This window comes from Heterocephalus glaber, unplaced genomic scaffold (assembly GCF_053883595.1).
Source record: "Heterocephalus glaber isolate CG9 unplaced genomic scaffold, H.glaber_assembly_v1.0 deba00000676, whole genome shotgun sequence".
Taxonomy (NCBI): domain Eukaryota; kingdom Metazoa; phylum Chordata; class Mammalia; order Rodentia; family Bathyergidae; genus Heterocephalus; species Heterocephalus glaber.
The window spans coordinates 18,272,246-18,297,940 of NW_028258156.1; the positions used below are offsets into that span (position 1 = coordinate 18,272,246).

The following is a 25,695-nucleotide window of genomic DNA, read 5'->3' on the forward strand; positions in this document are numbered from 1 at the left end:
CAAAGTTGAAAGGTCTGGGGATAGTAGGTGAGCTTTCTTCCAGATCTCTGATTTCACCATCAATCAATTTTCTTTTTCTGTGCTGCCTAAAGCTTTGTGTTATAGATACCCAAGTGCTGACTGACACCCTTCGTTGTTATTAGATAACTAGAGAATTGTTAGTTTAGTTGCTACTAAGAGACCTTCATATTTAGCCCTTTTTTATAAGCATAAACAATATTTTTCTGTGCAGAATGAAATTAGATGATACTTCTTTTAAAAACTTAAGGAAGAAAAGTTAACATTATCTTACAGATGACAATAGACGTGAAATTGTACTGAAATTGTTTTAGACATCATAGATTTTTAAAATTTTGTCTTTTAAATCTTCAATTTGGTGATACCTTATTTATGGACCTCCTTGTGAAGGTAATGCCAAGTCATTCTCAACATTTTGTTATCCTTATATCACATCCTAGACTTCCAGAAATAATTTGTTTTTGTTTATTGCCTACTTCCCATCCCCTCCACTAGAATGTCAGCTTGCTTAGTTTTCTATTTTGTTCACAGCTGTAACTCCAAAGCCTAACTAGAATAGTGCCTGGCACTGTACGTCAATAAATATCTACTAAATAAATGAGTGAATGGAAATCAGTTGTTTTTTATTGAAAGTTCTTATAATATATTTTTTTAAGTTTGCTATACAAGATATTAATTTGTGGCTTGCTGATTTCACTCATTCAGTTTGTATGAGTGGGTTCTTGTGGCATGCATGTGTGTATGTGTTTTAAATTCAGGCGAGTACAAAATTGTAAGAAACCCACTGAAAACTCTAGCATGTTTAAAAAGCTATTATTAAATTCAGATTGTTGAAAAAGAATGATAAAAGTACTTCTAATCCAATCATTACCATTATAATATCTTAAATAAATCGGTTGTGAGGGAACTAATGGAGATATTATGTGTTGTGTGTATATCTTTTTTACTGAAGACATAGTTTCAATTGAGTTTTCTAAGTTATACTCATAGTACTAGCATACTGAGGTGAGTGTGTAAGGTATGCAAACTGTTTTCTCAAAGTTTGTGGCATTTCTACTTGGACAACACAGGAAACCAGGGAAATAATCTTATCATATTTTCTTAATGTCTGGAGGTGCCAAAAGCTTTAAAAAAATAACAGAAAATTATGTAACAACAATGAAAAAAGTCATAATAAACATGAAGATAATTGAGTGTAAATGCTGAGAAAAGGCCCCTAACAAACTAGTTTGGTATGGCTGGAGGCCAAACCTTTTTTATTGTTAGTGGATAGTGATCAGATGGAAAATAATCATTTTACCAACAGTCGTTGAGTTTTGTGCCTTTAGTGTAGTATGGCTGGAGTAAAGAATCTGTGCTAGAGATTGATACTTACAGAAAACACTGAATGTTAGAGCAGAAAAACACCTTCGTAATGAAATTGATATACATTCAGTTAAAGGAAAAAAAAAAGTTGATGCAAACCCAGACATCTGCTGTGAGTCAAGACTGAACAAACATTGTTGGTGCTAGATTCTGCAGAACCCAATGATCATGTAGCACATAGGAAATGGTAAAATTCACTTAAATATTGAAGCTTTGTATACTAGATTCTTTAATAGTATCGACAGAGTTGAAAGTATTGTACTGTGATTCAAGAGTTTGAAAATGGACAGCTAAATGTTGCAAATAAATCTTTAGGAGTTCATTATTATCTGGCAAAATTATTGCTCACTAGATCTGAAATAGCAAATCTGTGGCCTTGACATTTAATCAGAGCATGAAACAGATTTATTGAATCTCATATTTGAGATTATTACTTCAGTAGCGCCCCAATTAAAGCTGTGGAGTTTAGAAATTCCATTCAGACAGTAAAATACAAAATGCTTGTTATACATGCACAGAATCTTTTCATTCTTAGCTTTGTGTTCCAGTGCCTTTCCTTGAACATGCTTATTTTATGTTTTTAATGAACAGAAATGGCTTTAAGTATAAAAAGAACTACTCAAACTTTTTTAAGAGATGAAGGAACTAGGAGGTTGAAAATGCTCATAGTCCCCTGTGATTGATTAATTGAATGTAAACTATTTATAACAGAATGTTAAAGGGAAGTTTCTACCTGCTGCATGGCTGGTATTGTAACCAAAGGCTATATGCACCTGCATAATTTAAATTATCTTTCTTTAAATAAAACTCTTCTTTATAGCGTGTTTAAAAAGAGAGGAAGGACAGAAGGAAGAAGAAAAGGAAGGAGAGAAGGAGGGAGGGAGAAAAGAAGGGAATTTCTGAATCTCTACCACCCTCCTTTATTACACTCTAGTGAGAGAAGTTCTAAGTACTGTCTATTCATGAGCATCTGCACATCACATTGCAGCTTAACTGTCTCTTCTCTGATTTAATAGAAACTTTGATTGTTTTCTAGGATTTACATCCAGAGTAATTGTTTTTGCATTTTAATATAGAAAGAAGTAGATTGAATAAATGCATAACATATTAGAAATGCTATTAACCAAATGATTCCATGTGGTACTGCTGAATGAATGTTTTCCTTTACTCTTCTGAACAAAACACAGATTTCTCCAATTATTTTTAAATTGATTGTTCTCTATTGTTGCCCAAGGAAAAGTGGGAAAAAATCTATTTGTGGGCTGATTCTCTTTCTTTGTTATGATTAAACAGTGCAGCAAAACACTAATACAGTATACAGTCAGGTACTTTTTTTCCCCCCTCCCAGAGCTGTAAGGGAAGTTTTTATCCACACTGTGGAAGCATAGAATTTTCACACATGGACATTATTTTCTGTTATTACTATTTAAATTATAAATCTCCATTATCTTTTAGAAAACATATTTCGCCAATCTCTGCCCTCTTTAAATTCATGCCTCAACAGAATGAGCTTTTCACTCAAGCCTAGGGTTGTGGGAAGTTCCCAAGAAAGTTCCATATGGTTGTGGTGGTGAAAGTAAAAGACACAACTAACTTTCTTTTTGTTTTTAAGTGAACTGTTTTTCTCAGAGAACTTTCTCAAAATTAGTGAGCTTCCGGAGAAAAGAGACTTCACATTTACATTCTCACATCAGACCGGTATCAGGAAATTTTAAATAGTTGTCAAACCTGCCATTGAATGAGAACAGTAACTTGAGTTTTTATTTCTTCCATACTCAGAGCCTTAAATGTTCCAAGTACTTTGTCTTTTGTGGGAGTAGAGTGAGGGTGCCCAGTCACAGCTGAGTAGATTGAGATAAGCACTCCTCCCAGTTCACTTAGCACCAAGGTGTTAATTTGCTTGCTCCACTGTGCACTGATGTTGGTATTGTAAATTCTGAGTAACTGCTTAGTATCCTTGTGAGCAGACTATGTCTTATGTTATTGTGAGACCGTTTTGAAGAAAATGACCAGTTTCTTATTTGTACTTGCTCTCGTTTCTGGTCTAGAAAAATAAACCTGCCTTTACTGGTACATTAAGAATTGAGCTGTAGTGTATTCCAGTGAGTATCGGGTGTGGACTGGATACAGAGATCACGGAATTGAACTGGTTAAAAGAGCTGTTGATGATAAAAGTGTGGATGCTATAAAAGACAGTGGCCCTCTCACATTCATGTGATTTAGGACATCTGTATTTATCTCTTCATATTTTTATGGAGTTTTTTTCTTTTTCCTGTTTTGCATAAATTGGTAGCATATATAAGTGAAAAGAACAGAAAGCAAGCCCATTTTTAAAGGTATGAGAAAACAGGCCTACTGTCAGAATTAGTTTTCTAGGATGGGCAGAACAAAAAAATACATGCTGTATTTGTGTCTTAGAAGGTATGCTAAGAATTTTTCCCCCAGCAAGCTAAATTGCGTGCCATAGTTACCACAGCAACCCATTTTTGTGACTTGCAGAATAAGGAAGCAAAGCAGATGTAAATTGTCAGTCAATAAATTCCTCTTGTCATGGAAGATGGTGGCATATGCATTCTTATTTGGTCATTTTATATACTTTTGTACTTTTTGGGTCTCATCTGCTCCTTTCACCATGCTGTCACAAATTGAATATTTCGTGTTTCGGCTGAATATTTTTTGGGTTTCATTCGTGATGTTACCTGGAATAACTAGATGTCAGATTTATAGACGGTTGCTGTTGCAAAATGAAGGCTGTTTGGCACCTGTTTGGGAATTTTTCAGCATCTTGATAAACACATTCTTTACTTCATGAAGAAGAATGAAATTAATTTTTAAATTATTATTACATATTTGCAGTGTACAGAGATAAGAATTCATTTTTGTCTCAATGAGACCTTTGCTGTGGAAATTGAAATAGCACTGTGCTGGGAGCTTCTGAAATTCCATGGTCTTTACTCTTTGTCTTCTGGCGATGGCACGAATTTGAACTCAAGCTCATTGCTACCCCTATAACATCTGCAACTCTGCTTCCCTTACTTTTGATTTCCCCCTTTGTATTTATGAAATTATCCCCCTATCTGCTTTTTTCCTGTCTTGAGAATGGTCCCTAGATGCAGAGTAGATTTTATCCCTGTTTCCAATGGAAAGAGAACCTAAATATTTTGGTTCATATTTTTAATTTGATTAGAAGTGCAATATCCAGCTTACTGGGAATCTGTTGCTATCTCATCTCTGTGCTCCCTTGGCAATTTTCCCTGTATTTTATATTCCTACCACTAACCTTCCTATTGCCTGGATTTAAATTTTTTTTTTTTTTTTTGCATTTGGTTCCAGAAGCCAAAACTGGAAAGACTAGGTTAGAGGCTTAATGATGAGACTATTATTTAGCACTGTTGAATACTATTGTTGGCAGCTATACTAAGTAGTTTCACTTATCCTCTAATCCTTTTCTATTTTTATTTATTTATTTTTGGTACCAGGGATCGAACTCAGGACTTCGCGCTTGCCAGGCAGGCGCTGTGCCGCTGAGCTAAATCCCTAGTCCAGTCCTTTTTAAAAATTGATATGATATTAGTTATTGAACTGACAGCACAAGGGCACTAAACATAAATACATAAACTTGGAGTACTAGTGACAGAAGGGAGAAGAAAAGGGGACATTTGGTAAAAATCAAATACAGATGACAAAAGAAATTATCATCTTCTCCTAAAACAATTTTAAATTGTGGAGGAGAGAACTGTAATATTAATGGGAAAATGGGACACAGAGAGAGTGTGACAAAGAAAATTGTGACTTTTGTTTCTATTTGGGGTTTCTTGATGTCCACCTCTGCAAAACTATCTCAAGAGGTGAAAAGTACAGGTATGTATAGGTACCTGAATGAATGAAGAAAGGGTAGAATCTTCAGCAAGAGTCATTTCTCTAGTAAATTTGACCATCATAACAGTTGCATATATATATAGGTCTTAGCTCACAGTTATGAGCGGTGTTATGCTGCAGAAATTAAGTGAAAATACAGTTTTTTCTCCAAGCATGTATTCCATGAGTATCACTTCTCAGTGTTCCAACTTTGTTCTATACTTCTCTCCCAAATTTCTTAAACAGCACATGCAAATCCTTTATCTTTCTCTTTTGCTCTCTGGCACTCAGATTGCTGCTCAGTAGAACTAGACCAATAATTCAGGGATCAAACATGGACTCCAGCTCTTCTGCCACGATCAGGTCATTGTTTGCTTATCAGTGGCGATAATAATACCTGCCTCATGGAGTTCTTGTGAAAATTAAATAAATTAATACAATAAAAGTTCTTAGCACTAATCCCCAAAACACAGAAAGTAATTACTAAATGTTAATCACTACAAAATCAATGTCAATAATGATATTATTATTAGAATTTATTGTAACAAATTTAGTTTAGATGTAAAGATGTGGGAACAGAAGTGGCAGAGCAAAACAGTTTACTTGGATGGCATTTGACTCTGATTTCCATAAAACGTTACAGAATTGTACTTGCCTACCACAGTAGTTTTTTTCCTTCCTTATTTCTGTGTAACTCTTAAGATCTGCTGCTGTATTTGTCATCTTAATTGTATGACATTGAAGAAGGAAAACATCATTGGAAACCAGAAACAACTGTGATTAGATTTATTTAAATATTTATAACCAAGCAAAACTATTAACAGTTGGAAACTGTCTTTAAAAATCAGTTATTTGAGGGCTGGGGAATTAGCTCAGTGGCATCGCTCCTGCCTCGCAAGCGCAAGGTCCTGAGTTCAATCCACGGTACCAATGTGAGACCAAAGCGACTCCATTTTGCTAAAATCCACCATTCCCCTAGCCTCTCAAATTAATGGTTAAAATGTGTTTGCTCTGGAACAAAAGATACAATCTGTAACAAACTAAAGTTCCTAAGTTAATTACTCAGCCATCTGTTTACCCAGGAAATGAACATCCTGGGCCCACTATCTGTAGGAACAGTCTGTTAACGTGCTGACTGTCAATGCTGGGTGGTCGTGACCATTAGTCACCGTGTCTGCTGACCATCAATACATGACAGTTGCCCACTAACCTTTGTCCTTCTTTTCTTTTGTAAAACCTATACATAATCCCCCCTTACCCCTGATGAGTTCAGCCAATCAAAAATGTACACTTCATGCTCGATAAATGTTAACCAATCGTGTAACTGCTAAGTAGAAAATCTCCAAACCTTGCTGTAACCTCTATAAAAACCCCGCTAATTTGGAACTCGGGGCTCTCAATCTCGATCCGCTGTGTCGGTGACAATTGAGAGTCCCTGCTTAAGCTTGAATAAATGACCCTCATGTGCTTACATCGGAAACGGCCTCCTGGTGGTCTTTGGGACCTTACAATCTGGGCACAACACCAAAAAAAGAAATCAGTTATTTGTGGGCATGTGAAAGTGTGCACATGTGTATTCATATTTGCTGACATTGGACTAGAGATATAGAAATATAATTATTAACTATAAATCTGCAAAAATGCTAATACATTTTTTCCTGAACTGATGGAATAGAGCAGTTGTCATTTCTTAACATGTGATTACATTTTGGGGAAAATAAAATCTTATAAAGATGGTTAAGGTTTATATTTCATTAAATTGTATGCACAAGAACTGCTAATCAGAGTACAAATGAGAGAAACAAAAACTATCCTGTAAAGTCACAGTGATAAATGAACATTTTCTGGTCTTACAGTAGTTTAAAAAATTCATTTTAGCAACTCAGGGTCTTGAGTGTTCATTGTTCTGAAGTTACTCTGCTGTCTTTTGGGAGGAACGTTACAAGGTTTTTATAAGATTTAAAAAATACCTGCAATGAGATTTATAATGTTCAAAGATTGTAATTATTTTGTATGTCATAAGGCCTTCTGTGGTCTAGCAAGGAGGATCAGGACTAAATGACTGAGAACCTATTGGGAGGAATGCTACATAATTCTAGGGAAAAATCATTTGAGTAGGCCTAGTTCTCCTGCCTACAGGCCAGCTATGGCATTCCAGACATAATTGCATTTTGGCCTCAGGTCACAACTGAGACCTCAGTGATCCCATGAGGCTGTAATACTCCAGGACAAGACCACACACACCTGTGGGAGATGCCAGGGAGGAACCAAATCTTCATCTGCATAGTTCCTCATTGTCCTTAGATTTCCACTGCCCCCCCCCCCCCGTCTTTTTATACCTTGTTTATCCCAATGTGAAGTACTGAACTCTGCATTTTTCACTTGTTACATCTGTTTCCCCATGTACTGAATAAAAAGTGCTGCAAGCTAGGGGGCTTTGTCTTTGCTGCCCAGAGCAGCACTGATCAGACCCAAAGCTCAGCTTCTTCTCAGTCTCATTTGTCTACCTTTCCTGTAATTCGCCATGTGCTGCCGTGGCTCGCAGGAGACTAGGACTTACTGCAGAGGTTCTGGTAACGTCCCCTTCCCCTGTTCCCTACAAGAACCTTTTAAATTTGGGACAGAATGTTTGAGTAGAAGCTTCTAATAGAATAACACAAAGAAGCTGGATCATTCTAGTTGTGTTTTGGATAAATATGATGTTTGGCAATTTCTGTAGTTGCCATTCTTTTTCTTGTGCCTTTCTCTTTTTTCCCCTTTGTTTTATTAGATCATTTTAAAAAACTAAGCAAAGCAACTCTTCATCTAAAATGACATTACAGCACAAAACCCCAGACCCAAGTAATTGACATTCCTGATGCAGAACAGCAGCAACACATCACTGTCAATAAAATGTCAATCTAAAGAGGCATCTTGAAAGGTGGCTGGGTGACGGTGGATTGGGGTTCTTCCATACCCAGCTGTCAAGACTGTGCATGAGTATGGATCCTTCACAGCACTGCCCAGTTACTCTATGGGACTACGTTGGGAACTTTTGGTGCCTTTTGGTGCTTAAAGAAAGACTGATTTGATAGGAGCATGTGGTCTACATTTTTGAATCTTGATGATCACAGTGTTCTGTGAAATACCCACTGGGGAAGGATTAAATCACCTGCTTTGGGGTTCCAATCATGTCTTTAAGCAGTGGAGTCTTTGAGAAAGTGACTTAGGATCTGTGAGACCTCTCCCCATTTTGGGATTCTCTTGTGCTAATTCTGACTTGTCATATTATTCAGTGGCATTTGAAAGCAAATCAACAGACTGTATACTATTCATCCAGCCCTGGTGGCACTTTCTGGTTAATCCTCAATTAAGTTCTAGATAAAGTGTCTCAAATATATAAAAATTAGAACTCACTGGGGCCGGGGATTTAGCTCAGTGGTTTTGCCACCTGCTCCGCAAGTGCAAAGACCCGAGTTCGATCCCAGGTACCAAAAAAAAAAAAAAATTTAGAACTCATAAACATAAACAAAAGGGCTTTTAAAAAGTTTTCTGGTAGATGTTCCTCCTAAAGCAGGCATCTGCTCCATACAGACATCATCTGTGAGCCGAGAAATGATGATGGATGGTGCACCTCTGTAGGTTAGGGGCAGTTGACTCTGTTCACCACAAACATATGCCATTGAATGTTAACGGAGGTTATCCACTCGATATCTCAGTCAGATGTCTTAGAATCAAAGCCTTAACTTTCTTAGCCTCTTCTCTATCCTGTGAGGGAAAATACAATGCAGGGTACCTATTGTATGCATATTCTGTATAATTCAAGCAATTAATCATCAGAAAAAACCTTTTATTTAATCGAAAACAAAAATAGCAGACAATAGACATAGAAAGATAATCTTTCCCCCATATTAATTATGAAACTTTGTGCAAAATGTATATAGGGCTTCTTAGGCATCTCTCTTAGAGGTTCTGAGATACGGCATTGAGTCTGAGCACCCAAGTGACTTTGATATAGACCGACACAGATACATACATTGGTTCTATTTACAGTGTTACAGATGCATCATTCCTACTTAATATGTCGCATGACCATCTGTATACACGGTTATCCCTTACATGACCATGAAGTGGCATGTCTAAATGAATAAATGGTATATTATTTCAGAATTTCCTTTCAAAGAGTCATAGAGATCTCTATCAAGTAAAACACAGAGCAGCACATTGCTTTAAAATTAGACATAATCTGTAAAAAGGAAAACCCCATGCATAAATGGGGTTAAGAACTCCATGTACCATGACAGGAGGAGGTGGTCTGGGAGGAGGAGTTGCCATTCAAGATAGGAAAAATTCTTTATGGAGCAGATTTAAAGTTACAAGTATTCATCTTTCCTAGGTTTTCAAAATATAGAAAAACATAAAAGAGTTATAAGATATTTCCCAATCTAAGAATCAATATTTAGGATTAAAAGGAAACCTGTACCCTATTCTCCTATTCAGTTTGTAAGATATTTATGGTCAAGAAAAGTTTCCTTGTTTCACAACTACTTCCATTTCCTAAAATACAATAAAGCCCTTAAATGTTCATGAGTCCTTCTAGGATTCAACCATGATCATTTTTAAAAAATACACATTACACTTAAGAAATTACATGGTTCAACGAGAATGTTTAAGCAGAAAATCTACAAGTAATACTTTTATTTTAAATTAGTTAAGTTATATTAAGTGTTCATGAGACTATTCAGGAAATAAGATTATACTAATGAAGTAATACTGTGTGGTTGAACTGTGAAGTTTGATTAATTATTGTGTAAGTCCCTTGGTCTTTGCTGAGGAAAGTAAAACTATAGAACCAGCCTGTTGCTGGATGCTTCTGCAGAGAAAGTCAAATGCTTTCCTGAAGAGAAATACCGTATGCTTATTCTAAGAAACATATGATATGGGAGGCACAGTAGCATTGTCTTTTTTTTTTTTTTTTTAGTACGGGGGATCAAACTCAGGTCCTTGTGCTTTGGAAGGCAGGCAGTGGAACCACTGAGCTAAATCCCCAGCCCTAGCATTGTTTTTTCTAGAATGCATTTTGAAGTCAGTTAAGGTTCAAATAAGACCTGGCCATTGGGTCAATTTGGCCAAATGTTGCCACTTTCTAGGGCTCAGTTCCCTCACAGAACTGTGAAGGTGAATGTGGTGAGTTCTATAAAGAGCTTAGCCAGGGTTCAGGCTATGGTGCCTGTTAAATAAGCATTGGCCAATATCTCCCTCTCCTTCCTTTTACCCTCCTCTTCTTCTACTTCATAGTAAACAAAGAACAAGCTGTACTGGATGGGATTGATGTGCTGCTAAGCCAGAAAATATGCTCCAGGAGGTTAAAACTGCAAGTGCTAGATTTGCTGGACAAGCACAACAACTTTTGGAGAGTCTGGACTGGAAACAAGTTGGAAGCCTGCTCCTCCTCAGAAGCCATGAAGAAGAGAAACACAGAGAAGAGTGGGCCAAGGGCGGCAGAAAAGCAGCCCCTCAAGGTGATTGTAGACCTGGAGCTCAGTCACACATGTCTGTATCTATTCCAATCCTACCTCCTCAAGTGGATCCAGCAGAGGAAAGGTCTGGTGCAGTTGGATTGTCCGAAGCTGTGCATTAAAGAGCAGACATTCAAAGTATCATAGAGATCATAGAAATCCTGAACCTTGATTCTGTGCAGGTGGCAGAACTGGGTGACTGCTGGACATTATCCACCTTGGCTCTTTTGGCCCCTTATCTGGTTGAGATGAAAAATCTTCAGACACTAATCATCTCTGACATCTCTGTGCCTGAGTTCCTTTCCTCAAAGGAGTTAGAGCAGTTGCTCACCCAAAGCACCTCTCAATTTTGTAAGCGTCACCATCTGGAGAAGATTTGTATAGACTCTCTCTCCATCGTGAGCCAGTGCCTGCTCCGGATGTACAGGCCTGTGTGATCACAGATGCCCTACCTTGAGCCGATGCTTCCAGCTCACTACATTCAGCTACTTGAGGAACTCCATGTCCATAGCCACCCTGGATAGCCTGCTGTGTCACACTGCAAGGCTGAGGAACTTACGCCTGAATGTCTCCTGGCTGAGACTGGACTAGTTTCAGGGTGGGCTAAGGAGGATGGTGCAGCCATTAAACCATCCCAGGATAGTCCGGTTTTGTGTTGCTCATTGTGTGCTCCCTTGTAACTATAGAGTCTATTAACTGCACCCTGCTTCGTGGCCTACTTGTATCACTATCTAGTTGGATTTAAGTATCCTATGTTTGCATTGGGCACCAGGGACACAGGACCTTTGTTTCAATGTTAATGAGAAAAAGGTAGGTCAGACAGCAAACTTGGGGAATCATCGGATCCAGAGTTAAAGTGACTTTTGTAGACTCAGGTCCTAGAAAGCATCAGAAAGAGGAATCTGAGTTTCTAGCTATAAATTCAGGCTTCAGATGAATATGTGTTTGATTGTAAAGAAATGATCTGAAATAAAGAGAGTTGCATTTAAAAAAAATACCAAAGAAAATGTAAAAAGTTTAATTTCAAATTAAACATTTCCTTCTTTATTTCTTGCATGTTTTGAGTTAGGTTATTTGTGATACAAAAATTATTTTAAAATCTTATTACCTCAAAGTTAATTTCTTTTTTTTCCAGTTGTCTAAGAGCTTTTGATTTTTAAAAAATTCTTCAATTTCATAATATATGTGAACATGAATTCTCTAGACCTATTCCTAATGATTGGAGGAATCCTTGGTAACATTTTTCCTTCATTTCTCGTTCAGCTTTTTCTATGTAGGACAGTCAAGTTGAAGGACTCCCCTGATACCCTTAGAGAAAGTTGCTTAGCGAGAAACACTGAAGTTTTATAAACAGCTGGTGTAGAACACTTCTGCTGAAGTTTTAGGTTTGACTAGTGTGCTCAGTTTAGAAAATGAATTACAGCTTTCATCAGTTAACTTGTGCAGAGCTAAGGTAATTAATAGGAGGACTGATGGATGTCATTGAAAATTGATGATCACACTAGCAGTGAAATAGTATTCAGATTGTTTTCATCTTCCTTGTTTAAAAGAATATGCATGAAGAAAAGAGCCCACAAATTGAGATTGAGTCTACAGAATGACTGTTATAAATAAATAATGCAATTTGAGCCCTGTGAGCTAAGTTTTGCATTTTTTCCTTTGTGCCTTTATTGCACTACATGACCTCAGGTAAAGAAGCATGTTGAATTCTACTTGATGAAAAATGGTTAAAGAAGAAGAGTATATGCTGCCAGTTCACAGCTGGATCTGTGAACTGAATTACAAAGATCATTTCAGTTAATCTAAAGGATAGGGATACTCAAACACAAGTTAAGTACATCATTATCCCTTTCCCAGAAACAAACAGAAGAAGGAGGCAAAGGAGAAAGTATGAATGGATCCTGCAGAGATGTTCCAGTATGTGTATAATACATGGTATGGAATTATAGACAGAGTTGTATTTTGAAAGGGAGTCTGACTCCCGGGAGGCGGTGTAGACAGCTATATTTCCGCAATACAGAGAGGCAGTGTTGCCTCACACACAGTTATGTTCTTTAGAGCCAAAGTGACTTAGGTTTCTTTTCCTGTTCCACCTTTAATTGGTTGTGACAGGTTACTTTTCTTCTCTACGCCTTATTTTCTCACTGGTAAAAAAGGATTAAAAATAGTACTTCATGCAGCTACTGTGAGGGTTAAATGGGAACATGCAAGTTAAGAGCTGAGCACAGTGTTTGACACAGAAGACAGAAATATACCATGTGAGAATTGCTAGTATCATTCCCTGAGACAGGCAAGGACTAAGAGAGGTGGTGAAATTTTAGCCTAGAAGTACTCTGCTCACATTAATTTATGGGATAACATTCATTTTAATTCTCCATTTCCTTGACCATTTTGTCCAGTAGCAGCACATTGTGAGGCAATTTATAGTGGAAATGAAAAGTGGGGCTTTGATATGTACATGGAATTTACTTGGTCCTTAAAAATAAATTAACTGATCAAGGAAATTGTAGTTGGCTCACTGATTTTTTAAGAGTTAGCTGAACATCACCTTTGTGACACCCTTTGAGTAGCAACAGTGTTTGTGTAAAAAGAATGTGTGGGTGATAAACTACAGTGAGAGGAACACTATAAATTACACATTTGGTAAGTGAATCAGTTCAGCTATTCACACAACAAATTGACTAGTTTGATGAATAAAGTCTAAGCTCATATCTCATAGTGACATTTTATGTATTTTTCGTGTAAGAATTACATAAATAGAGCTTCCAAGGTTTATATATGCTTAAAGTGTATTTCATTTCCATATGTGGTGGTCACAGTGCTTTGCTCTTTCTATCCAATTGTACTTTTTCTTTAGTGATACAGCACTATAACTCGGACCCTTTTGCCTACTCTACTTTTTGATTCTCATTGCCTTAGGCACTTGCAGTATAAGGCCGTCAACCCTGAAGCCTTTTTACAAACCCAAATATAATCTTTCTAGATGTATATTGAAATTATGCCCTGCTACTACTGAAAGTTTAGTTACGGTCTGGTCCTTGTGGTCCCATGTATTATGCAGATGTTGAATACTCTTTGTAGAACATATTCAGCATTCGATGTTTCTGAGTAACTGAGTTTTGATAAAAGTGGAGTTACAGACTCAGCCTGAAACACTGTTAACAAACAGTGATAAGATCCGTGTTTCCTGGGCATAAAATATAGAGATGAAGAAAATATTTCTGAGGACATAAAGATCAATATGATTTTATCTCTGAAAACATATCTGTTTTTAATACCTTTTTGAATTTTCATTCTTTTTCCTTAACAAAAGTAAACTGCAAATTGTTTGACAATGTTATTTAAATTCCTTTATCTTTTGGTATTATGAGACTATAAGATTTTATGGAACAAATATTACTTTAGGGAGTTGCTATAATGAAATATTTGCCTTTATTTTAATCATTTATTAATGCAATAATTTTAGAAAAGTTTATAAGTCTATATCAGTCCTTTCTACCACAGGAAAAATGAGCCTGTTATATACTTTTTATAGTTGAAATATTGATTATTATTCATATCGTTCATAAGTGTGGTGAGTTCTGAGCTTCCTGAAGGCTGCTGCTTGGCCCATGTATCCTTAGTGAGCTTGGCCCCAGGAGAACACCATCACCCATTTCCTCTTGGCCCTACTTTGTACGCGTACAGAAACACTGCCCTCCACCCTCCTCTGGTTCCTTGGGGACTTAGATCTGGAATTAGAAAATATTGCATGTTGATGTAAAGCTTTTAATTCATTTGGTGAGCCTTTTCAATGCAGTCATGCAAAAACTCATGATGGGTAAAACCTTCTCTGGGTAGAGGTGCTGGTTATGTATGGGATGCTTCACTTCTGGAAGTCAAGTTTCAGAGGACAAACTCTAGAATATGTTTTCTAGGGGTTTTCATTCATTTCAAAGATAATATTGCTTTTGAAATTCAAAATGTCCCCTAGACAGGGCTATCAGAATAATGTAAATAAATTTACTGGCATTTTGACTTTATTAGCTTACAAATTAACTACTTAGCAAATTTACAACTTTTTTTTTTTTTTTTTTGTACTGGGGATTGAACTCAGGTTCTTGCACTTGCACAGCAGGGGGCGAAACCACTGAGCTAAATCCCCGGCCCACAACTATTTTTGAATAGTTAACTATGCCCTCCCAATAGACTAGGGAAAGAGTACATGTTTGTATGATAAACGACTTTAACCAGGAGTGGTTCTTCAGATGACTTCGAAGTCTTTGTTCGTATTTTTTTTTCAGCGACTTGGAACATCCCATTATATTCAATTTTTGAGACTTTTGCCAAGTATCTGTTTATCACAGTGCTAATACTGTCAGACAAACATATGGATCAATAGGTAGAACAACACAGTCTTTTTCTTTAGGAATTGATGTTGGTTGTACTTCTCTAATCTTACTCAAGCATAACATTAGCTGTGATTTAAATTAAGACATATAGGTTTCAGTTTGCAAGCAACCATCCAGATATAGTGTGGTATGGTGCAAAAAACATAGGCCTTAGTAGGGTCAGATCCAGAATAGGAGTTCAGGAAGAAGGGAATGGATATTTATGAATGACTTTTGAAATGTGAAGTATAGCGATCAATGGTATTCTCATGCTATTGCCTGTTCTCTGGAGCCCCTGGCTCCTTCACGTTAGCAAGACTATAACTTACAAAACCTCATTCTCCAGTCTTAATGGAAGAGATGATCACCGTTGCACCTATCCTACCTCACCAGATCGCTGTGAGGAACAAATGGTGTTGAAAAAGTGCTTTGAGGACAGACAGTAGAGCTCTACACAGATATTCACAATCAGTGTTAATTTTTTAGTATACTTCTTTATTTCCCAAATGTTTTGAGTTTATTAATTACTATTGTGTTAAGCAGAATTTGGAGAATACATTTAGGAACAGATAGTAATTTGCCAAAAAGGAAAAAAAGTAAGTCTGAAATTAAGATTTCATTGGCTACAAATGCTCTCCTAATTCTGGAAATGAAAAATAAAGCAGGACAGGGAGGCAGGGTGGAAGAAGGGAGGGTAGAAGGAAAGAGGAATTACTATTATAAGAATATACTCTTTGTTTTCCAATGAGGTGTACAAGCAAAGTATGGGTTTTTGAGAAGGGACTTTGTATGCATATGTTAAGTGCTTTAAAATATTTATAGTGAAACTAAGTTTAAAAAGGAGGTGGATCATCTCTTCAGAATTCTTAGAAAAACTTAGTTTGTAGTGGATGACCCATAGTTGGATAATCTCCACAGGTGAAAGATAGCACTAATATGAAGATGTTTTAAAAGCAGTCCTCTAACTATTATGACTTACCATAGAAGAATATGATATACAATATCCAAAAGATGAATATTTTTGAAATATTTGCGTGTTATATATTTGACAAACCATTGCCCCCTTTATTATAGGGTCTTAGCTTTTGCTTTTAGAGTACTTCATTATCTAGATAAGCATTCTTTTAATTTTTGGCACATATTTCTAATTCTTTTTAATATTAGTTTTGAAATATAGAGGAGGCTGAAATTTAATGGAATGGTGGAGGAAGCTCTCCTAAGCCTCTCCCATAAATAGTTTAATATGTAAGGTATATTATCTTTCATTATAAATATGCTAAACCCTTTGGACCTCAGTTTCTTCATCTATCAGATGAGCAGATTAGACTAACTACTGTACGACACTTTCTGTTAAAAAATTCTGTTATTCTATGAAAGCCTTTTTTTGCTTTTTCTTTTTCTATGATGACCTATGTAATATGGTTTTTATTATTGGTGCCTTTAAAAAGTAGCCCCCCACCCCATAGTCTAAAGATGAATGAACATGACAGCAAGAAGTACGAATAAACTCGACAATTATGCAAATGTAGTACATGACTTGATCAGTGCTGCACTTGACAAAGATTTGAGATAGGCCTTGATATCTTTTCTCATCTTGTATTTATTGACCTCTAAGTTATGTCTTTTGGGATCTTCTACTCTTCTATCAAGTTAAAAAAACATTCTGATTTCTCCCTGTTACTTTTCCCCATCCTCTGACACTAGCTACTTTCTTTACATTAGAATTTGACTTCCTTGACCTTATTGCCAAAGTAATAATTGCTATCAAGTTCTACCAGTAGTTTCTTGGACATCACTTTACCGCAAGGAGGTGAGGGAGGAATTCTGTGAGCTACATGCAAGACCTGTGTTCATTTGTTATACAATGAAGCTTTCCTAAGTACTCGGTGCATAACCAGCATCTTTATCTTTGACAGCATTGACAAGATATACTGATGTATTGCTTTGTGTTTGCCTTCTCTACTTAGTTTCATATACTTAAGAGCAATACATAAGGAGCTAAACACTGAGGACTAGTGGGCTTCACATATGTCCAGTGTTTCTCCATTTTGGCTTGAACCACATGGTTTTAAATTACTCTTTGGGGGCATTCTTATTGAGTCTAGAAGTAAGGACTCATTTTCTAGCATGTTCTTGGTTTCCTTTTAATGAACTCCTTCAGATTCAGCAACCTCATCTATGGTCATCTTTGGGGATTGCTAATTAAGTAGTAACATTTAAATTACAAAAGTGTTGTTTAAAAAAAATTCAACCAAACCTTTTGTGAGTTTACAGTAAATTTCATAATGCCATGTTACATGGGAATTTTATAGCAGAAAAAAATCAGAGGAGGGGAAAAACGTACAACATCAAACCCATCTTGTGGCTAAAGCAATAGATATTTACAAAAAAAGAACAGCAGCAACAACAACAACAACAACAGCAGCAACAACAACAAGCCCAGTAAAAAACAGACAATGAATCATAAGTTAATCACCCTTTTCACAGATCCCTAAACTGCTGGCCTAGAAAGCTGGTAACACTGTTTATTAAACCAGTAACAATAAATGTTGTCACTACCAAAGAAAAAAATCTCGTTAAAATCACCTACTCATTAGCATTCTAACTTAATATGTTGCTTGTGTCAAGTAACACCCTGAAATGACCCTCTTTTGAAGCTGGTCTTGCTAGAAAGCTATTATTTCGGGTGTCTCTACGTGCCTGGGTGTGACTATGAATGGTTAAATCCTCCAGACATACTCATATGTCCATCATCTGGCACGGATTATCAAATCACCAAACTCACTGGCACACTGAGTTGCAATGCAGGGGGCCTGGAGTGACTGTTTCTCAGACTCCAGTGGGCACATTGCTGACCTCTGAAATCCACAAAATATGTATGTGAGTTTTACTAAGGTTAAAGAGTAAACCCACTCCTGTTAGCTGTCATTGATTGCAATTTTAAAATAGGCTGGGTAAGATTTAAGAATGTGTGTGTTCAATATCAAAAGTTTCCCTGGAAAAGGTCTAGGAAAAGCTGAAATCGATACTGCAATGCTACATAATATAGGAGTTTGAAACTGGGAGATTGAACGTCTACTTCAAGCCTTTCCTCTTGGCTAGGAACTTAGAGCTACCTCAAAATAACAGATCTGGTCTGTTTCAAAAGCAACACTTCTAATGAATAGCAGAAAAGCAAATAAAACACCTTTCCTCTTCATAATAAATCATTTTTTTTTCTATAGATTGCATGTGGCATTTGAGGCAGAGCGAGCACGGCTGCCAATATTGCAAGCTAATGCTTCAGCACCTTTCATTTTTCACTCTGAGCAGGAACCCTCTTCTGAAACTTGTTCATTTTACAGAGGGAAAATCGAAGCCACTGGCAGATTGTCAGAGCTGCTTTATTGTCATCATTTACAAAGGTCGCTGGAATGAATTGACTTCTTACATTACATATTATAAACTGACGCGTTTTTTGACACATTTATGGGAAAGTGGCAGAATCTAAGTAGCTGGTTATTATCTTTTGGTTTTGGCATATATTATAAACTAAGAAATCAATAATAACTCTGAAATTACAATGTGAAAAAAAATAACACTGTTTCAAAGAAGCAGACTCCATTAACTGGTTAGTTGAACTAAAGAAAGGCAAGAGAGAGCTCCAGCCTACAAAATGTAAATACAGGGTTTGTTTCAATGTCTTTACAGGACCTGTGCACAGGGGTAGTGAAGCTTTCCACGAACATCCTCAATTGATGTTGTCTCTTTGGAAGCATATTCTAAGTAGCTGGCTTCCTTCTACAAGATTGGAAGTAAAAATTAGCCCACAGTATGTTCCATGATTCATCACTGCATGGATGCTCATAGAGTTTACTGAATAATTCTGTCTCAAAAGCATTGCTTCTGAAACTAAAGATAAGAAATATAGGCTATGAGTAATATTTATAGTACTAGGGCACAGTTTTCTTGGTAGATCATTTGAATCTTCTTCCCTTTTTATTTTTCACATTGTCCCCTTTTCACTAAAGTAGGAAGGTTGTACTCATATTCATAGCCTGCTTTCACTAAAATTAGAGACATGGAAACAAGGACATATTGTTAAAAATGAATAAATTAGAGCCGAATTAAGCAATCCAGTTCAGTAACAGCAAAGGGAATATTGCAGTTGATTTGAACAAACAATCTTCTTAAATAGGAAATGTACTTTAAAGCCATCCTGCTGTGATCCTGTTAATTACCAAAGAAGATGAGAACTCTTCTGGTTCATGGGATCCTTTTACCTAGTGTGTGGCAGTTCCAGTTGCATTAGCAAGCAGACATTCACCATCCCTTCACACCAGTGAGGGGATGTTATTAAAGAGAAGTCATTTACCCCAATCTCTAAGATGTAGCCTGGCAGAAATTCAATAACTGTTTGTGATACAGTATGCTCCTTCCGCTACTCCACTTAGTGGTTTTTGCTCTCGATATAAAACAGCATTCGCCTTCATCTCCATCCACACGGTGAAAGGGAGCAAAAATGCCCCATTGAAGAGGGTGATTTAAAACACAAAATGATGTGTGATCTCCTTTTCATTACAAATAATATGAAGCAAAAGGAAAACTCCCCCTGAAACCGTCTCTCTTCTGTCCCTCTCTGTCTCCCTCTCTCCCCACCCCCACTTCACTCTCTCCTCTCTTCTCCCCCGCTGTCCCCTTCCCTTTCTCTCCGCTTTCTCCTCCCCCCAGCCCTGCCTTTCTCTCCTACTCACATCCTCTGATGGGCATTCAAGCTAGTAAAATGCATGTTGGAAAATCCCACAGGCACAGCTCTGCACACAGAGCAAGAGGATTCTGCAAGTGAATTTCTTCTCAAAAGTAAAACGTAAAGAAAAATGCTCTTAACATTCAGACAAGGAGAAAACCTCAAAGGAGAATTGAAGTGTAAAAACAAGAGCCTCAGTGAAAGGAGAAAGAGCACATTTGAATAGATGTACGTATTGTAAACTTACCTTGCTAAAGCAGTTTCAGAGCTAGACCACCTCTGCTGTCCCTGCGTGCAGAATTCCTCCGTCCCTTGGTTGAGATAATCACTCGCTTGTCTTCTCCCCCGGGTGTGAATCGTGCATATGTGTGTGCGGTAAAGTAGGCACAAATATGCACTACGGATATGCACACATGCAGGCAGTCTTATCTCCGTATTCTGAATAGAAAGGAAGGCAGGAGGCTGCAGCTAGGATTCCCTCTTTGCCCTGGAACTCTTTCTCTCGGTAGGCAGCTGAGGCTCTCAATCCCGGGCAGGGAGGTGCTGGGAGTTGGCTTGATTGCTCCTTGTTTCCATGGTGGTTAGCGGTGCATCGTTCACCCGATCAGTTGTCACACTGACATGGTGCTGCCTGCTCAGCGGTCATTAATAACTGAACACCCTCCACTCCCCAGAGAGGAGCCAATCGCTTCCGACTGCCAAGATGTAGCCTTCGCAGCGGCTCCAGTCTGGTTGGCTGGAACAACCTGTCTGTTCTATGACACTGCCGCTCAGGGTGCAAATAAATGAAACCGGCTTGCATATTTTCCTAGGAATCATTTGCTTGCTTTTTCTCCTTCAGGAGAATGTTAGGGAATTTTGGTAAGTTCTCTCATTTGGGGGGTTATCAGCCATTCAGCGAAACTTATGTTTTCACTTTGAAAATACTGTAGGCAGGGCTCACTACTAACAAGGATTTCCCGAATATTAAAAACATCTGGTATAAACTCAAGTCTCTGCCTGCCTCTCTGTGAAGTTCAGCAATCGCTTTATTATTTTAAGAAGAGCATCCTGAAACTAGCGTTGAATGGCATTTGGTTCTCTATAGCTACTGCTTAATTTAGCATGTGTGCTTGCTGTTCAATACCACTTTCTCCCCCCACCGTTTCTTTTTCTTTTTCCTAATTTTTTTGGCAGCGACACTTATCTGGACATAAAAATAAAGCATGTATTTGCTTCTGTAAAATTCAAACATTTGAATATAAGGGGAGTAATTTTAAAAATATACACATTTTTTAAAATATTCACTCCCTTTTTATGTAATGTAATAAATTTGCAAAACACAAGTGAATGGGTTAATGGGTAAGGACTGTTTGTGCACACACCTCACTGCGCAGGGGGAGAGGTGTTTGGCTGTCTGATTTGCTACTATGGGGGACTGTTTTAAGTATAACAAATTAAATCATCAAAAAATGAATTCTCCTTATTCTTAGGCATATTAACCCCTTATGGATATTTACAAGGAAAATATCCTACATAATCTATATCTGAAAAATAATTTTTGGATTTATCAAAAATTTGGAAAAGAAAATGCAAAAACATCATAATTGTATATGTCTCTAAGAATACTTATGAAAAATTCACAATTAAAAATGCATATTTCATTATCTTAATTAGTACACTAAAGCAACATCTTGTTGAGAAGACTGGAACATGAGAATTAATGTGCCAACAGGTCAAAAGCTAGCTCGATACATGACTCCAGCCCTGGTTTTGAGAGACTACCCTCTAGTGGAGTAAAACGAAATGACATTTCTCAGATTTACTTGGGGGGGGGCAAAAAAAAGCTTCCCATCTAATTACTCCTTAAGGTATTTATTAAAGTGGCATAGACCAATGATTTGCAGTTCTTATAATCATCATACTACGGAATTTTAAAAGCACTAGTTTGGTCTTTAACCACCAGATGTTTTCACTTTGTAGTTTCCTATAAAAGTTCCCAAAATGCTCTTTTGTTTTATTTTCCCACATTTGGTATTAGTGCATATTGGTTATACAAATTAGTGGGTTTCATTTAGGCAGATTTGTACATGCACATAACATACTTCAATCATTGCCCCCTATTACTCAATTTCCGTACCCACCCACCCCCAGTTTCACATTTTGGAGGATTTCAATGTGTGTAATGAATTTTGATCATATTCATGAAATGGTTCCTAATCTTCTGAATAAAAATAAGTTCAAAACAAAAGTGGCTTCTTACCTAACCTAATAACGCTTATTTCAGAATGTTATTTTAAAGTTTCATTCTTTACCAGACACTCTAGTATTTCTTCAAAAAGGACATAGTTGGTTCTCTAGATGTGTCAGGGACTAAGGTTGAGTGTTGGGAATGCTGTATTGGATTGTCTACATATAATTCAATGCACTTATAATCATGGTAATAAGCATCCTTTTTTACCCCTAATTTTACAGTCTCCAGCTTTAAGTTTTTGTATATTCCAAATCATTTCAATATTTGTAGGATTTATTTCCATGTATGAGAGAAGTATGTTAAAATTGTGACAATTATTTGAAAAATGAAATCTATCTTTATACTGTGATTTTGTAAACATTTCATTTTGGTTGATTGGTATTGACTGTATAATTGACAAATCCAGTAATCAAGCCTACTTTAATGCACTCCCTTAATGAAGATAAGTTGTGATGGTCAAAGAGATACATGATTAAACTACTTTCTTGGTTTATAAATGAAACTAATAATCATTCGTAATGTTCACATTTTCAATCTTGTTCAGGGATCAAGGAAAAATCTTTTAAGTTATAATTTAGTTAGGACTGAATGCTATTTTATTTTTATTTAGTGAAATTTATTTATTTGCAGTACTGGAGATTGAAACATCTCTAGCCCTTTTTATTTTTTTATTTTGAGACAAGGTCTGGCTAAGATGCCCAGAAGGTACAAAAACTTGCAGTTTTTCTGCTTTAGCCTCCCTTAGTGCTGGGATCATAGGCATGAGTTACCATGCTTGGGTAGAACTGAGTATTATTTTAAAAGCTACCTGACATTATTTCATAGGAAGTTGTTTTAACAAAATGATTACTGCCTTTTGGATGATAGGGAATGAAATTTTTTCTTTTATTGTAGGTACACGCTAAATTAAAATGATCTCATATTTCCTTTTAGAAATTCCATACTGTGGAGCATTAGGAGTGAGATTTTGATGATGGGGAGAAAACTCTGGCTTTGGATTAAAAGAATAAGGATTCTATTCTTTGGCTGTAGTTTCTATCTTGCTACAAGAATATCAACAACCTAGTGAAAGCAGTGTGTTTTCAGGTCCTTTTTCACTTATCCATGATGTGAGTCTTCCACTGAAAATATGAAAGTTTCTTACAAAAGATGTATGAAAGAGTTATTTAGCTATTACATCCAGAATGAAGTACTATAAGAAGACATTCACTTATGATGGGGTAAGGATTTCAGGGCTTTTGAATTAATACAGTTGTGAATGGTCATCAAATAAGAACCGTGAAATTTTAGAACTCTAATGTTCTAGAAGATCAAAAGATTTATTGAAGTGTACAAAATTGATACGAAAGCCAGGAATAGAACCCCTTGGGTCCTCCAACATTTCTCTACCATACCACTTTATCATCCACTGGATACTTGATAGAGTTCTGTATTTCCAGTTTTACCTTTCTGATTTTTCTCCTTTCTTCTCTTCCTTTTTTTTCTTTTATTCTGAAGTTTCTTGTCTTAGAGTCTAATAGACTTTCAGAGAAATTTCATATTGCAAATCTACTTATTACATTGGTGTACATGTCAGCTACATTCTACTAAATTTTTTCAATGGTTCTCAAATGAGCATTCACTCTTAATTTAAAGGTACTGAATAGTTTAACAACATGAAGGAGGAATTAATCTATAAGTTATGTTGAAAGGATTTTGCCTTTATCATCAAATAAAACATTCACTTATTATATATAAATGTATATTTATTCATTGATTTAGTAGTCAAAGAAATTAACTTTGGAATGATTTATTCCTTTTTCATCCTGGACTTTATTTGCCTGTGTACTTTTGTTATAGAAGTAGCCTGGGCAATGGATAGATTGCAGGTTCTGGTGACAGATTGTCTGGGTTTGGATGCTTCCCTCGCTACTTCTAGCTGTGTGACCCTGAGCATCACATTAAGTATCATCTCTGTTAAGAATCATCTTTGCATCTCAGTTTAAGTATCATCTTGACATCTCACTTTCCTCTTACGATTGTTATGAGGATTCGAGGAGTTAATACATATACAGAGCTTAGAAAATGCATGAAACGTAGTAAGAGTTTGACCTCAATTTTGCCCTTCAGTTATGACTGTGGTCATTATCAATGGTGTCGTCTCCTCCTCCTCCTCCCCTTCACCCTCCCCTTTCACCACCACCACCATCATTTTGTTCCAGCTGCCCCCTTTGTTTGGAATGTCCTTTCTACCTTCTACTCCAAGTCCTTGACTTTTACTTGTCTGCTATTCGAAAATATGTTGTTCCACTCTGATTCCTCTAACAAAATGTACACTACATTTGACCCAGAGTAACAATTTTTATTTCTCTTTTAATTTATCACTATTGTCATCTCAATTGTTTCTATAATTTTACCTCTTTTCCCATTTTAGCTTATAAGGTTCTCCTTGTGGGGAGAGATGTATGTCTCATTATGTCTTTATGCTCCACGGTGGATAAAAAAACAGATGAGACAAATTTATTGAACACTAACATATGTCTGTGTTTTAAAAGTTATTTAATCATTATAGCATCTTTATAAGATAGATGCTTTATTCCCATTTGACAGTGTAGCTGACATTAGCTGCAAGAAGTTACGTTACTTACCTAGCGTCTTAACACTATTAAATGACAGGGCTAGAATTTGAACTCAGTCCTGCATTTATAGAGCCAGACTCTTTCCCTGCACGAGGCACTCAATATTCACTTGTGTAACAAGTGAACGTTTGACGGATTGATGGCTGTGCCAACCAATTCAGTGTACTCAGCAACAAGGATTGCCAAAGGTAAAATACTATTCTTTAAAAGGAATGAATTTTATGCACCAGACAGTGGACGCTTTCATATAGTTAGGGTTGTTCAGTGTTGATGGCAGAATTTTTATTGCTGTCACGATTTGAGAAATAGAGCTCGGAAGAAATGCAGTACCTAGTTAGAAAGATGAGTCGATATGCTCAGAAAGTAAAATGCATATGAATGAACCACCGATAGAGAGGGGGGTGACATTATGCTGGGAAGATCATCAGTGACTTCAATCTTTATCATCCAATTCTCATAGCAGATTAGCCCCCAATTAAGTTAGAAACATGATTTAAGGTGAATAACATTGGTTGTTATCAGGTTGAACTAGATCAACTTGGACCACAGTGCTCATTTTCCTTTCGAAAGGAGTTTTAGAAAGTAGAATTGAAGGGGGAAAATGAGATCCTTATTTAACTACAAGCCTAACTTTCAGTGAACATTATGACTGCATATGAAAAATAACATTGATTCCACCACTCAAGGAAATTCACAACCAAGAACAAGAAAAATGTCAAAAATCAAGGGGACAAATCCTTGGCTCTGTGTCTTCCTCAGTTTCCTGTCTTCTTTCTTTTCTTTTTCCTTGTCTTTCTTTTTAGTTCTAAAATGTTTCTCATCTATTCTATGCCTGTGTTCATTCTTTTCTTTCAGGGGATTCGCTTTAATACTTTCTTTAGCTGTATGGAAAACAACAACAAAAAACCAAACCTGTTGTTAAGATCACTTTGATGTGCAGGACATGAAATATGTATGGCACAATCCAAATTTTTAAAATAAAAGAAATTTTTAAAGTACAGCAGCTATG

The 25,695-nt window shown here is 36.7% G+C and overlaps 3 protein-coding genes across 4 annotated transcripts in view; 2 read left to right on the plus strand and 1 right to left on the minus strand.

Annotated features, from left to right (window-relative positions):
- Lrrn3 (leucine rich repeat neuronal 3) overlaps positions 1–20,560 on the minus strand; it is a 36,546-nt gene extending 15,986 nt beyond the window's left edge. The window contains exon 1 of the mRNA XM_004839631.4: positions 20,083–20,560. The gene's annotated coding sequence lies outside the window, so the exon portion shown is untranslated. The remainder of the gene's footprint in view (positions 1–20,082) is intronic.
- Positions 1–25,695, plus strand: part of Immp2l (inner mitochondrial membrane peptidase subunit 2) — a 903,239-nt gene that overhangs the window by 459,253 nt on the left and 418,291 nt on the right. The window lies entirely within an intron of this gene.
- LOC110348021 (PRAME family member 16-like) lies at positions 5,139–11,786 on the plus strand. The gene is made up of 3 exons (XM_087206555.1): positions 5,139–5,244; positions 10,519–10,883; positions 11,142–11,786. The coding sequence occupies exons 1-3, from the start codon at positions 5,139–5,141 to the stop codon at positions 11,328–11,330; spliced, it is 660 nt and encodes a 219-aa protein (XP_087062681.1). The 3' UTR covers positions 11,331–11,786.

Coding starts and splice junctions, on each gene's coding strand:
- LOC110348021 (XM_087206555.1), top strand. CDS start 5,139: ATGGGACACAGAGAGAGTGTGACAAAGAAAATTGTGACTTTTGTTTCT. Junction 5,245..10,518: donor TCAAGAGGTGAAAAGTACAG/GTATGTATAGGT, acceptor TCTACTTCATAG/TAAACAAAGAACAAGCTGTA. Junction 10,884..11,141: donor AGCAGACATTCAAAGTATCA/TAGAGATCATAG, acceptor TCTCCATCGTGA/GCCAGTGCCTGCTCCGGATG.